Source organism: Odocoileus virginianus, unplaced genomic scaffold, assembly GCF_023699985.2.
Source record: "Odocoileus virginianus isolate 20LAN1187 ecotype Illinois unplaced genomic scaffold, Ovbor_1.2 Unplaced_Contig_3, whole genome shotgun sequence".
Taxonomy (NCBI): domain Eukaryota; kingdom Metazoa; phylum Chordata; class Mammalia; order Artiodactyla; family Cervidae; genus Odocoileus; species Odocoileus virginianus.
Window position 1 is genome coordinate 1,784,302 of NW_027224320.1, and position 15,262 is coordinate 1,799,563.

At 52.2% G+C, this 15,262-nt stretch overlaps 1 protein-coding gene across 3 annotated transcripts in view; it reads right to left on the reverse strand.

Moving 5' to 3' along the window:
• Positions 1-15,262, reverse strand: part of ACAD9 (acyl-CoA dehydrogenase family member 9) — a 47,034-nt gene that overhangs the window by 8,716 nt on the left and 23,056 nt on the right. For all 3 annotated transcript variants that reach the window (XM_070463517.1, XM_020872479.2, XM_070463518.1), the window contains 6 exons: positions 7,167-7,268; positions 4,287-4,393; positions 3,620-3,720; positions 2,704-2,782; positions 1,464-1,638; positions 739-812 (listed from right to left, as the gene is read on the reverse strand). In XM_070463517.1, the coding sequence (XP_070319618.1) occupies positions 739-812; positions 1,464-1,638; positions 2,704-2,782; positions 3,620-3,720; positions 4,287-4,393; positions 7,167-7,268 (638 nt within the window). The remainder of the gene's footprint in view (positions 1-738; positions 813-1,463; positions 1,639-2,703; positions 2,783-3,619; positions 3,721-4,286; positions 4,394-7,166; positions 7,269-15,262) is intronic.

Genomic DNA, 15,262 nt, shown 5'->3' on the forward strand with positions numbered 1-15,262 from the left:
GGAATGTGCAACAGGGCAGCCACCCTGGAAGAGCCTGCCGGGCCCTCAGAGCGCTCAGCGTGCGACCCTGCACTCCCCCAGCCGCGCTCCCAGCAGGACGGCAAGCAGTGTTCCCACACAAACACGCACGTGAGCGTTCACAGTAGCACGATTCAAATGGCCTGAAAACAAACCAACCCAAGCGTCCCGCGGCTGATGACAACTGAACATGAGGTGCTCCGTTCACCCGACCCCTCTGCGACTCAGCTACAGGGTGTGAGAGCAGCCCTACATGGATCGCATCGCAATGGAACACCCCAGCAGGCAGGCCCACAGACGCAGAGGCCGCAACAGTGACGGCCGGGGGCTGGCGGGGCAGGGGAGGCGTGGCGCTGCGCTCCTGGGTGACGGCGCCGTTCTGACATCAGACACGGCGGGGGCGCTGAGCCCAGGGCCAGTCCTGAAACCACCACGGCGTGCACGGGAGGCAGTGAATCCTGCCCCATGAGTTACCTGTCCATGAAAAACGATACACTAGCTCCAAGAAACAAGGTCAGGGCAGGCACTCGGGACCCCGCGCTGTGCTCCCTGGGCTGCCCTCCCAGAACTGCAGGCAGGAACCCAGGCCTGCTCCAGGCAGACACGGCCTCCAGCCGGGTGGGGGAACACCCAAGCCCAGTCCTCTCTGTTCCGCAGGCCCTCAGCCTGAGCCTCCCTGCCCGGGCAGCAGGAAGCAGCCCGGAACGGCGGGCAACGCACCTTAAAGCCGCCTCCGACTTCTCCAAGGACGTTCTCCACGGGCACCCTGGTGTTCTCGAAGTGGACCTCGCAGGCTGGAAGACACGCCACCCAGGACCTCAGCGGAGAGGCCCCGGGCGCTCGGCCCCCGACCCGCACGCGGGCCACGTGGCTCCCTCGCTCGTTCAGACCCTCTGCGGTCTGAGCTGAGGGAGCTGAGGCGCTGAGCCCCTCGGCCTGAGGGGCCTGTGAGGGCCGTGTGGCTCTGGCCAGGCCGAGGGCCACGCACAGGACGCTGGTCTCAAGTGAGCCAGGAGTGCACTGGGCTGCAGGCGGGCCTGGACGGGGAGCGGGGAGCGAAGGAGGAGGGGGCCCGGGGGAAGACGGGGGTCTGTGGGACCGAGCCCCGTGACCAGGAGCCCTCTGGCCCGGCCTCTCCTGAGGCTGCGCGTCCTGCTGGGCAGCGAGAACTCACCTGGAAGTCTCACCGCCCCAATCTCTCACTCAGTTTCTCTCACATACACACACATACACGCACGCACATTTCCTGTAGCACACACATTTTAGTACCTCACACACATACTTTCTCTCACACGCGCACACACACATGCATGGACCACACACTTCCTCTCTCGCACACATGCACACACACAAATGGACCACACACTTCATCTCTTGCACATGCACACACACACATGCATGGACCACACACTTCCTCTCTCGCACACGCGCACAGCACCACTCACTGTTGGAGCCTCGAATGCCCATCTTATCCTCGGGTTTCCCGTTGGTGACGCCACCAAAGTCTCTCTCTACTATGAAGGCTGTCATCTTGTCCTTCACTGAGCCATCGGAATCAACGACCTCCGTTTTTGCAAACACAGTGAAGACGTTGGCTAATCCTCCATTGGTGATCCAGACCTGAGGAAAGAAAGCAGAATGACTCTAGAGAAACCAAACGACTCCAGGCCACCTATCAGCGTCGGCTGCCCATCACAGCTCAAGACAGCAGAGTGAGGCTTTCCCCGGAGGGGCGTGTGTATCTGAGTTTCTGTGTGTGTGTGTGCAGTGTGTGGTGTGTGTGTGTGTGTGTGGCAGTTCTGGCTCTAGCACAGGACACCTTGGGGTGGGAGGGAAGTAAAAGGAGAGGGTGAGGAAGGGGAGAGACTCCTCGACAAACGGCTCTGCGTAGAACTTGGATTTTGATTCAAGCAACTTGTCTGGGGGGAAAGAAAAAGAAACACCAAACAGGTTTGAGACAACTGGAAAAATACGGGTGGTAAGGAGATGGTAAGCAGTCGTCACGCTCAGCTGCCTCAGTCCTGTCTCTTTGTGACCTCATGGAGTGAAGCCCGCCAGGCTCCTCTGTCCAGGGGGTACTCCAGGCGACAGTACTGGAGTGCAGTGCTGTGCCCTTCTCCAGGGGATCTTCCCCCACCAGGGACTGAACGCGTGTTTCCCGTGGCTCCTGCACTGTAGGCAGACTCTTTACCACTGAGCCACCGGGGAAGCCCAGAAGCCGTCATCACGTGTTCCGTGTCCAGCGGTGCTGTGACCGCCCTGCAAAGTTGCACTGAGCCCGCCCTGGCCGCTGCCCAGAGCTGCGGCACAACAGGGGAGGCAATGGAGCTAGGAGATGGCTGTCGACGTTCCCAGCAGTACACGTGTATGTGTGTGTGCTTCAAATTCCATGTAATAGAAAAGATTAAAAAACAGACACACAAGCACAGCTCCACGAGGTGGGTGGTACTCCACAAGCCCGCAGACTCTGAGGCCGGGATGTCGTGGTACCTATCCTGCCCCAAGGCGGACAGGATGGGGTGGGTCATGGAACCTCTCTGAGCCCACTTCTTCTTCCAACAAAGGAAGACGGTCAAGCGCTGATGTGTCTGCCCCAACGACCCTGGAGCATGGGGAGTGGCCAGGGAGTGCACTGAAGGTCCAGATGGAGACACTGACACAGCCACGGAGGCCACACGGCCGTACCTTGGCACCGTTGAGGATGTAGTGCCTCTTATCTGCACTGAGCGTGGCCCTGGTCCGGATGGAGGCGGCATCGCTCCCACTGCAGGGACAGACACAGCTGGTTGGGAACAGACAAGCGTCCTCAGGGCCCCCACAGGAAGCTTCAGAGTGGAACAGAGGAGCTGACAAGCTCTTAAAGGGCCAGGTAATAAATGAATCCAGCTTTGCAGGCTCAGACAATGTGTACACAAGCAGGTACATTCCAGTAAAAGTTCATTTACAAGAACAGGTGGCAAGGTGGGTTTGGCCAGTCCCACTTTATCACCTTGGGTGAAACTGTGTCTGTGAGGACATTTCGGAGGCCTAAACAGAGAGAGGCGCGTTCACACGGTGCCAAGCCCTGAGATCGGCCTGCTGTCGGAAGCCCTGAGTCCACAGCAGCTGAGACTCTGGGCTGATGACCCCACCTCGCTGAACCTCAGTCCACAGCCTGGACAGTGCAGATGACGCCACCCACCCTGCAGAGCCTGAGAGTCACTGTGACCATTACTCCTGAACGCTGTTTGTATATTAGGAGGGTGGTGGTTTAGTCACTCAGTCGTGTCCGACTCTATTGGGACCCCGGACTGTAGCCCCCAGGCTCCTCTGTCCATGGGATTTCCCAGGCAAGAACACTGGAGTGGGTTGCCATTTCCTCCTCCAGGGGCTCTTCCCGACCCTGGGATCAAACTTGGGGCTCCCGCATTGGCAAGTGGGTTCTGTAGTTAGCACTGAGCCTCCAGGAAAGCCGAAAAGGAGGGTTGCAAAGCATAAAACAGTTACACAACAGGCGCTGACGGGCCTGTTCTCGTCTGTGAAGATCACCAGGGAGGAGAAGGGAAGTGAAGACGAGAGCGGGAAGTGGACAGGAAGAGAGGCTCCGGGGTGAGGGGCTGACCTGGCTGGCTCCGTCAGGCAGAAGGCGGCCACGTGCTCCCCGGACGCCAGCCTGGGCAGGTACCTGGCCTTCTGCTCCTTGCTGCCAGCCAAGATGATGCCCTGCGACACACACGGCTTGTTCAGTGGTGGCGAGAAGAATGGGTGCCACGTGCTCACAGAACATGCTTCCTTCACGTGAGGGCGCTGCCCGGAGCTGGCAGCCCCAGAAAATAAATGGGGAGCTGCTGGGGGGTCAGGGAGCCCCCGCACGGGGCAGGTCGGGTGGCCCGCCACAGCCTTGGGGCGGGACTCGGCCTCCCCGGCAGGTCCTCCACTGCCCAGCTGGGGGGTCAGAGCCACGGCCAAGCCTGGGGGCGCTCCGCCCCCTCGGTTCGTACGCTGAGCAAAACGCCCTAAGGACTGAGCTGTGGGCTGGGGGGGCCTGCTCTGAGATGCTCCAAGTCCAGTGGAGGACAGCACCAACAGCAGGGCAGACACGCTCAGGCCCCGAGGGAGCAAACCAAGGGCGGGAGGGAGCACTGCCCGCCCACGGTGCAGGCAGGCTCCATGGAGGCGGCGGCCTCTGAATGGGGCCTGGAAGGATGGGTCAGGCGATGGGGAGGAGGCGGTTTCCAAAGGAGCCAGCTGCCCCGTCCCCCATGTGCCCCACTAACCCACACCCTGACCTTGAGGCCGATGGCCTGGTGAGCCGCCAGAGTCACGGCGATCGAGGCGTCCAGGCCGATGACCTCCCCCAGCCGCGCGTACATGGTGTTGGAGAGGCCCAGGCCACCTAGGGCGGGAACAGAACATCCTCACTTACTCTCCAGATTCCTCCCAGAAAAGGTGCCGTAAAGTACAGTCTGCTCACCATTTTATAAGGAACACAACATAGACAGCTACAAAGAAAACAAAATACCCATTAACTTATCACTCAGTGCATTTCTGCCTACCTCATTTCAGACCTTTTCTAGCTTATAATAAGCACATGCAGATGCATACTCTAATATAAAAACAAAGTTCTTATATACGTAAAGTCACTTGAAATGCTGTGAACAGCAGATCCCGGGTTCTGTGGACGTGAGCCGTGTTCCGCATCCACCCCCAGGACCTGTCGGCGTATGGACAGGTCTCTGCACTGCGGATGCTGCCGTGGGGGCCGGTGTGTTGCAGGGGTGCCCCAGGCCCTGCAGGATGCCGAGTTGCATCCTTGGCCTCTGCCCATAAGATGCCTGTGGTTCCCCCTTCCCCACAGGCCTGACAGTAAAACATGTCTCCCAATGTTGCTAGACATCCCCTGGGGGGCAAATCACTTTTAGGAGCAAAAGGACAAACACAGTGAAAAAGCAGAAACCCCAGCGAACTTGTGTATCCTGCGTTTCGTCTTCACCGTCCAGAGGTGGCGGGGTGGCCTCAAGTGCATCTGGGCCCCCGCACGGCCCCAGTGCAGGGGCACAGTGTCCCCGGGAAGCCAGCACCCTGCCACAGCCCCCTGTCAATCAAGACACTTCGTTCCTACTTGTTTCATATACCCATGTCTGTTTTGCTTCTTTAAAAAAAAAATCTTGACACTTTTCTTCAAGAAAATGAAAGTCGCTCAGTCATGTCCAACTTTTTGCAACCCCATGAACTATATACAGTCCATGGAATTCTTCAGGCCAGAACACTGGAGTGGGTTCTCCAGGGGATATTCCCAACCCCAGGACTGAACCCAGGTCTCCCACATTGCAGGCAGATATTTTACCAGCTGAGCCACAAGGGAAGCCCAAGAATACTGGAGCTGAGCTATGAGGGAAGACTTCTTCAAGAAAGCATCAGTGAAATCATGGGCAGGGGGACAAAGAGTGGGGACAGAAGACAGGTGAGTGAGGCCGCTGGGGGGTGCTGAAGGGCAGGAAGGAGAACTGGGCGCAGAAATTTCCAACCAGACTTCAAAATGCTTCAGACTGGAAAAATTTCTGAAAACTATTTTGGGCGTGAACATAAGGTTGTAGTTGCCTTAATTTTCCAAGGAAGAGTTGGAAAGAAAAAGAAAGAAAGAAAATGAAATAGTTCCAAATGTGACCATTTCATCATCTCATGAAAGAGCATTTTCACACTCAAGAGGAGGTCATAAAACAGAGTAAGGGATGGAGCTGTGCAGTCACACACACGCGCTGGCATAAAACACAGAGACACAAAAAGACGTGTTCAAGTTTCACACAAACTTGTGTGGAGGCAACACTACTTCTCCCGAATGAGGAGGTGCCTTCTTTAAGACCCTGGGGGAGGCAGACGCCGTCACCAGGCCAGCCGCGTCTGGCAGCTCTCCCCCACCCGCGTCCTTCCCGCAGCCGACAACAGGCCGAGCACCGCGCCCCGGCTCAGCCTCCCGCTCTGTCCTAACATTGGACGCGGCCCCACCTTGCGGCAGACGTTTCCTGGGGCCCAGGAGCTGCCGACAGAGGACCCCACCGGGCCTGGAGGCCTGGGGAGAGCGCAGGGCTTTGATCCCGCAGGCTGCAGGTGCGTCTGAGGCCCGTGCCGCATCCCGCCACCAGCGGAGCAGCTGCAGAGATGTCATGCTTCCCCCATAGACCGTAACCTCTTTTATTACTGTCAATTTGGAAATGTGGGAGGGGGTACTTAACGGGAGATGAGCAGGAGACACCCTGTAACAGCTTAAAACATGGTGACAGACACACACACAGACGGAGATCCCCGATACCGCGGCATCACACTAGTTCGTCCTAAAATCTCAGGCTGTCTCAGACTGGAGCCGCTCCCGCCTGGGTCCCGGCGGGACATGTTCTACAGGCACGAGGGTCCCCACCCTGGGCTGTGACGTAGGGGGTGTGTGGGGGGAGCAGACTGCACTTTCGCCCTGGAGCTAAACCAGCGTCTGGGCCTCGCTGTGCAAACTGACCCCCAGCGTGGACACCGTGTTCACAGCCACGGACGTGCCCAGCTCTCAGCACCAGCAGCTCTCCGCCCCAAACCCCCGACCCCGAGCTGAGAAGCAGGAGGCTGCCCCAGCCAGGGCTCGGGGGAGGGCTCACAGAACCAGGAGGCTGGGGCAGGGGGGTGGCATGCTGGTAGGAGAGGATCCCGAGCGCGCGCACCGGGCCATGTCCAGGCTGGTTCCCACGCGGGTCTATGTTCTGCCCCTCTGAAACGTTCAGACGCAGAGCGCTGGTGGCCTAGGGCCGCTCCTCCGCCAGAGAGGCCGCGCTGCCATCGGCCAGCCTGCCCGGGGGTGAGACCCAGCCCTCCTCCCCGGCAGGGCGCAGAGAGCACAGACTCTGTGCAGGTCCGTCCCCACCCCGATCCCCCATGGGGGGCAGCACAGAGCTCATCAGCTTTTCCTGCCATAGGCCCCTTCACCAGGCCCCACACTCACCAGCCAGCCCCCCCCTCAAATTTAGCCCACAAAGGGCAGCTCGATTAATTTCTGCATTTTTTGCAGCCTGACCTTGGACTTAGTGCATTTTCAAAGGCCACCTTTCCAGAACAGAACTGTTTCATGGACAAATACAGAGGGCTTTGCTAAAAGCTGAACCAGCTGCGTGGTGGTTCCCTTTACTCACCATATTCTTCTGGGACTTGCATTCCAAAAAGCCCCAGGGACTTCAGTTTCTCTAAAGTTTCATCTGGGATTTTTCCCTCCTGGTCAATTTTTCGAGAGTCCACTGCCAAGAGGAAATATTTTGATTAAACAACATATAACCTATGTTTATACAAACAGAAGTAAACAGAACAATTGTATTTTACATATGTTAATGTTGCATATTTCAACACCAGCAACAGAAACTTCAAAACTGGAAACTCTCTAGCCAAGGTCACTTCCGTTTGTACCTCACTAGCCTAGCAAGAACTGCAGTTCAAAGGACTTCCAGCACGCACAATGATTCCCTGCATAAAACTGCAGCAAGCTAAAATTTATGAGACCTAACCTTTTCTGCCATCCACCTAAAGAGAATTCAGAGTAATGATAGTAAAGATGATCCAAGATCTTGGAAAAAGAATGGAGGCATGGATCGAGAAGATACAAGTGTTTAAGGACCTAGAAAAACTAAAGGACAAACAAACACTGATGAGTAAGACAAACACTGAAATGAAAAAGACGCCACAAGGAACAAACGTGAGGCAGGAGAACCGGGAGGCGGCTGGGAGACAGGCCGGGGGGAGTGGCAGGACGCATTAAAGCGACAAAGGAAAAACCTACAGCCAGGATCACCGCCCGGCAAGGCTCTCATCCAGGTCTGACAGAGACATCAAAGCTTTACAGATAAGCAAGAGCTGGAGGATTCAGCACCACCAAACTAGCCTTATGACAAATGCTAAAGGAACTTCTCTAAATAGGAAACAAGAAAAAGACCCACAAAAACAAACCCAAAACAATTAAGAAAATGGTAATAGGAACACACAGATGGATGATTATGTTGAATGTAAATGAATTAAATGCTCTAACCAAAAGACACAGACTGGCTGAACAGATTAACCAACAAGACCCAATATATGCTGTCTACAAGAGACTCACCTCACACCTAGGGATACATATAGACTTTGAAAGCAAGGGGCTGGAAGAAGGTATTCCATGCAAATAGAAATCAAAAGAAAGCGGCAGTAGCAATGCTCATGCCAGATGAAACAGATTTTAAAATGAAGACGTGCAGAAGACATGGAAGGACACTACATAACGACCGAGGACTCAATCCAAGGAGACGCAACAATTACAGGTGTTTATCCACCCAACAGAGGAGCACCTTGATGCATAAGGCAAACGCTAACAGCCATCAAAGGGCAAGTCAGCAGTAACCCGGCGTTCCTGGGGGACTGCAGGAATTTATGGACATTTTAACACTCACTGGCGGTGTCACGTCTCAGCTGTCACGCACAGGCTCAGGAGCTGAGGGCACTTCGTTGCTCCGTGGCACGTGGGATCTTAGTTTCTGAAACCGGGATGGACCCCGAGTCCCCTGCACCGGAAGGTGGGCTCCTAACCACAGGACCACCAGGGAACCAGGGGACCTTCACACCCCACTTCTACCCGTGAACAGATCATCCGGACAGAACATGAATAAGGAAACACAAACCTTAAATGACACATTACACACAGACTTAATTGATATTTAGTGTCAATAAAATTGAAGGAATTCTGGAAGGAATGTCCTTCCCACAGCAGCATTTTCTTCTCAAGTGCGCCTGGAACACAGGCCAGGATGGAGCCCATCTTGAGTCACAGATCGAGCCGCAGAACACCTTCTGGAGCCCCAGACCATGGTCAGACGTGTGCGGTTTGTACGAAGGCTCTGTAACCCAGAACCCAGGCCATCTCTGGGACTGACTGGGCCCCACAGCAACAGTTGCCATGAGCCCCCACCCCTTACTGGCCAGTTCCCTGACCCCATATTAGGTGAAGACACCTACTCTAACCAGTCACCGAATGCCACCTTTCTAGCAGCAATTTTCTTTGTCCTGAGATGATAAAAATTGGCTAGTAACCCAGGAAAGGCATTGGCTCTCCCGTGAGCCAGTCCACTGCTCTACTAGCATCTCCTGCGCTAGTAAATGCTATTCTCCTCTCATTGCGCCTCGTGTCTGGAAATTCTTTTCCAACTTGTGCACAGACCACGACATTTGGGGGCCCAAACGTCTCCTGGCGATTCCCCCTCTGACTCTCCTTTACTCTCTCACTTCCGTTTCCTCAAACCCTCTGGTAACAGGCGAGTGGCTGTGGAAGCAACTGAGACACTCTGGCCAGGGTTACTCTGCGGGGAGAGGGAGACGCCCCTCCCCACCCTCACTCATCAGGGGAGGCTGTGCTGTGTGTGTGGCCGGCCGCTCAGGCGCGTCCAACTCTGGGCGACCCCGGGGCTGCAGCCCGCCAGGCTCCTCTGTCCGTGCGATTCTCCAGGCAAGAACACAGGAGCAGGTGGCCATGCCCTCCTCCAGGGGAGCTTCCCGACCCAGGGGCTGAACCCAGGTCTCCCCCACTGCAGGTGATTCTTTACCGACTGAGTGTGTGGGCATGAGTCCGGCGCTTAGAAGCCATTAGGATGCCGGTTGCTTGAAGACTTGAAAGACAGGATTAGGGGATCACAGAACAGACCAGGCTATTAGACCACAGGCCCCAGCAAGACAGCTTCTGTGCACGGCCAGGCACATACTGGTTCAAGCAGAATACCGAGCCTGCTCCTCGTGGCTGCCGCCTTACCAGTAGGACCACAAGCTGCATTCCTCAGCCTGTTTTCTCTGCTACTTTCACGTTTCCCCCTTCGGTCTGGATTTATTTCCTGGAGGCCAGGAGCTGCCTCTGAGGCATCCCAAAGAGGGCCTGCCACATTTCAGGCAATCACCAAATCATGAGCCACCCAGCCGGTTCTGGGGTCTCTTTCCTGTCTTTCCTGGCCAAATCGCAGGGCGCCTGGTTGTCCGGTTCATGTCTCAGCCGCGTGCTCGAGGGTCACCTCTCACTGTCAGACATAACGGTCGGGACACCCCACCATGCATGCCACTAGTCACGTGGTGCCTCAGTCACACAGAGGGCTCACGGGGACAAGACAAGCCTGTCTGTGGCTGGTGACTCTCAGTAGCCCCGTCCTCCAGCATATAGGCTGCGCATGGGTTCTGGTAAGTCTCAGACTCATCCCCTTGGCTATATTCTAAGAAACTAGAAAAACTTTGGACCTGCAAGCCTGGAAGAGAAAAGGCGCCCTTTCTTTTGCAATGAAGCCCGGCCTCGGCACAGCTGAGGGGCCAGGAGGAACAGCCTCTCACTGGGACACTAAGTAACAGTCCTCCAACCTGAGCTCTAGTGTCAGAAACCAGGAGGCGACGCAGAGGCCCCGCCTTCCAACTCACAGCCCCCTTCAGAGCCCGCGTCTGAGGGGCTCACAGCGCCTGTGCCTTTCTGCTGTGGCTTCACCCCCGCGACCCCTCCCCGCCATATCTCCTCCACCAGATCTTCTAAAAAACTCCCATATTTTAAAGAATCCTCTTCTATCAGTGCGGTGGGGCAGCGGTGGCCGAATCAACATTTCCCGACTCCTTCAAGTTCCCTCAGTCCTTCAGAACCTTTGGATCAAACTAAGACCCGCACCTCCGAGAGGGACTGTCTGTGCTGGGACAACATCTTATCAGTCAGTCTGCCCCTGCTATCAGAGCCAAGGTGAGCATTCTCTAGATCACTCGCTTTAAATTTTAGCTATGAGACCATTATCAGAGAGGGGAAAAAGACAGCACGGCTGTGATCTTCTTCAGACTCTGGAGAAAGCGGCTTGAAATGAAACCTTGTTGACATCACAAAACCGGTTCTTTCTGCATATGCACTTAGAAAAAAGCTAGCATGTTGAAATACTTTAAGCTCTAACCTGAGAAAACAGAAGCATGCCTAGGAAAAAGCCTGAAATTAACCTTCTCAATCCTCGAGATAACACAGCGCACTTTGCCTAAGACTTCAGCCTTGGGCAAACGAGTAGAACTTCAAGTTAAGAAAAAAGGTGGTGTGGGGGCAGAGGCAGGAGATCTCTGTCTGGATTAGTGTGTGTCTTTGGTTAATATCGCTGAGGTTAATTTGTAAATGAGCTCAAATTTAACTGATCTAAGGAAAAGTAAGTGCTTACAAATCAAACAATTCTAAATGAAGTTCGGGTTCATGTGAACTGGGAAATACTCAACATTAAACTAATACTTGGGGTCACTCTTTCTGCTCCCTTCTGATGTCTAAGTCAGAATCTTTCTCTGTCTCCTTTATGCTTTAATAAAACTTTATTACACAAAAGCTCTGAGCGATCAAGCCTCATCTCTGGCCCCGGATTGAATTCGTCTTCCCCGGTGTCTTTGCATGATTCAGCAACAACCTTTCATCTTGGGGGCTCATCCGGGATTCTTCAGGACAAGATGGGAGCTAACAATTCCAGCCTCACTCCTTTGAACTGTATCCTGAAAAACTGGGATAGATTTGATCCCCAGGGCTTAAAGAAGATGCACCTGGTCTTCCTATGTGATACTGCATGGCCACAGTATCCATTGGAGGATGGCGAACGGTGGCCGGTTGGAGGGTCTCTTAATTATAATACTGTTTTACAATTAGACCAGTTCTGTAGAAAACAAGGGAAATGGGTAGAAGTAGCATATGTGTTGACCCTTTTTCTCTCTGCGAAATATGCCAGACTTGTGTCCTAAGGGTATAGATTTGGGTGTGACTCCTTCAGCTCCCTCCTGTCCTCCTACTTTGCTAGATGAGATGGAGGACAGGAGACAAAGAGATAAAGAAAAGCAGGTTTCTCCAATCTATCCCTGGGATCATATGCGCAGAGCAGCCAGAGACTGAGGAACAGCCACACAAGCTGTTGCCTCTTCATGAAGCACCCACTGGGAGAAATAATCAGTCTATGAGAGTTAATAAGCCTTTTTCTTATCAAGAAATACAAAGAATCAAGGAGGATCTGGGAGACTATTTAGAGGACCCAGAAAAATATATTAGAGCTTTTAAAGGTGTTACTCTGCTTTATGACCTTACTTGGAAGGATGTGATGTATATCTTGGGACAAACGCTGACTCCCGACTCAAAAACTTGAGTTTTGGGGAAAGTTGTTGCTTATGGAGATGAATGGCTTGGTAATGAATCAGTAGGGAAGAGGGAGGATGAGATAACCGCCCTCCCCACTGGGAATCAGGCGGTCCCAACTACAGAACCAGACTGGGACTACAACACAGCTAAAGGAAGATGGGATCAGAGTCATTTTGTCAGATGTATTCTTTTTTTTTTTTGTCAGATGTATTCTTGAAGGACTCAGGCAGTTGTGTGCTAAGCCTTTAAACTATGGCAAATTGGGAAACATAGAACAGGAGGAGAAGGCAGCTCCTGGTAAATTCCTAGATAGACTGAGAGAAGCCCTCCGCAGATACACTGACATTGATCCCAAAAGTGAAGAGGGAAAAGTGATCTTAAAGGATAGATTTCTCAGTCAGTAGCTCCAGATATCAGCCATAAGCTATTAAAACAGGCATATGGACCAAATCAGTCTTTAGATAATCTGTTACAACTGGCTCAGACAGTCTATTATGGTAGGGAATATGAGGAAAAGAAAGAAAGGCAGAGAAAGACAAAGGAACAGGTGGAAGCCCTCACAATGGCTGTGAGGACCGTTCTTAAACAGCCTGAGAGAAATGCCCAGAGGGCCCCAGGTGAAAAGGGATGGGCTTGCTATTACTGTGGAAAGGAGGGGCACCTCAAGCAGGATTGCCCTCAGGCATCTAAGCCGCCCCCGGCTCCATGTCTGGTCTGCAAGGGACCACACTGGAGAAGAGACTGCCCCCAGAGGCGTAGGTCTCAGGGGTCGGACTCTCAAGACAATCAGGACTGAAGGTGCCCAGGGGTCCCCACACAAGCTCCCATCCTAATTACACCTGAGGAACCCTGGGTATTAATAACTGTGGGGGGCCAATCCGCTGATTTCCTTTTAGATACTGGGGCAACTTACTCCGTGCTTACTGAAGCCCCTGGTCCACTTTCTTCCCGATCCGCTTCTGTATTGGGACTGTCTAGACGAGCCAAAAGATGGGCCTGATAATCTATGTGAGCCTACTTCTGCTGACTCCAAAAGTCTTGAGTCTGCCGTCCGTTTGATCCTCAAGACAATCCCTTCCTGTCCTGGGCTCATTCCTACGCTGAATTCCACAACCAGTCTAACTGCTGGGTCTGTGGAGTGCTCCCCTCTTCATCAGTGAAAGGCTTCCCGTGGTGGACATCTCCACTTCAAGGAAAAGACTCTTCAAATCTGCAAATTCCTCAACAACAATCGCATGTGATGCCTCTTCTTAAACTGATGACATCTAAAGAACACTAAGATGGACTGATGTAACTATGGACATAATGTGACTTTTCATTTTGATTAAATAAGATCTTATTATATCTGTTATAAATTTTTCAACAAGGAAAGTCACTTGATGTGAAGAAAAGTCTCAGGAAAGAAAATGCAAATGAGTTAAGAGCTTTGGGTAATTTACGTTTGCCAATGGTTCATGGTTACTTAAGGAAAGCAGAATGTGTCTGTTTAACTTAAAAGGCTTTAAGAAATGGAATAACATTTTATTAAGGGAAAAGGAAGTAGGTCTGACTTCAGTTCAGTCACTCAGTTGTGTCTGACTCTTTGCAACCCCATGGACTGCAACACGCCAGGCCTCCCTGTCCATCACTAACTCCGGAGCTTACTCAAACTCATGTCCATTGAGTCGGTGATGCCATCCAGCTATCTCATCCTCTATCGTCCCCTTCTCCTGCCTTCAATCTTTCCCTTTCAGAACAGGCAAATAAACTGATGAATATGGAAAGTGAAAAAGGCGTATGGAAAGTGGACCCCAAGAAAAGTAGGGTGCAAGGTACAAGTAATCTTGAGACATTGAACTGCCTTTGAAATCTTTTATCGCGACTTTGACTAAGTGAATAGCTATTATTTCACAATGAATATAAGCCCGTACCAGACTGGAACTTTCTCTATTAAGAGAAAAAAGTTTTCTTGGAATGCAGGTTTTGAAACAAATTGTGAATTTCTTTGCCTTTAAGTGATTTGTACTTGTTTTTAAAACCTTTTGTTACTTTGGTAAAATAACTATTATTTCACAATGATCTATGAAGATTATGGTACATGTAGAGAAAGCTCATTCTGCTTTAACAAAATTAACCCCTTACTGTCAGACTGTTGCTATCCTGATGTCCTTAAAACACAATGGCCTACTCCTAAATGAGCTAATTTAAAATGAATGAACAATGACTGTAGATCAAACAGTCAGGGTTATGGGATATCCAAGATAGCCACTTGGTCTTTGCTGGTTCCCTGACAAACCTTTTTTTTTTTTTTTTAAAAGCCTTCCTCAGTTGCAGGGTTAATGCCCTTACAATGAAAAAAGAAAAAGGTTAAAAATGTGTCTTCCACTTGGAGTTGTCTTTCTACAACCTCCAGTGCTCAAGGCACCTAACTGGACAAATCCTTCAAGCCTTAACAGAAACTTCACAAATTTCTTAAAACCATCAATGTCACTATCATCTTCAATCATCAGGCAAGGACAACAGAACAGATGAATTACATGGGATGATTATAATTTTCATGAACTTCTGTCTGACATATTGTTGCTGCTCAGTCGCGTCTGACTCTGCGACTCCATGGACTGCAGCACGCCAGGCTTTCCCTGTCCATCACCAACTCTCAGAGCTTGCTCAAACTCATGTCCACTGAGTTGGCCTCCTGCCTTCAATCTTTCCCAGCATCAAGGTCTGACATATTACTGGCTTCTAATCTTTGTTTTCAGGTATAAAGAAGCTCTTCTCTTCAAGTTACTTATGGTTTAAAACAATTTGGTAATTTACACCTGTGGGTAAAAATAAAACATGTTTCTCTCTTTCTTGTCTCTACAGAAATTAGACACACTTGGGTTCTGAACAGTCTTATGAGGTAAATAAAGGGCTATCTACAGAAATCTCAAAGTATTTTGGAGACCTCTAGAAGAGAAAACGGAGAAGGCAATGGCACCCCACTCCAGTACTCTTGCCTGGAAAGTCCCATGGGTGGAGGAGCCTGGTGGGCTAGTCCATGGGGTCCCTAAGAGTCGGACACAGTTGAGCGACTTCACTTTCACTTTCATGCATTGGAGAAGGAAATGGCAACCCACTCCAGTGTTC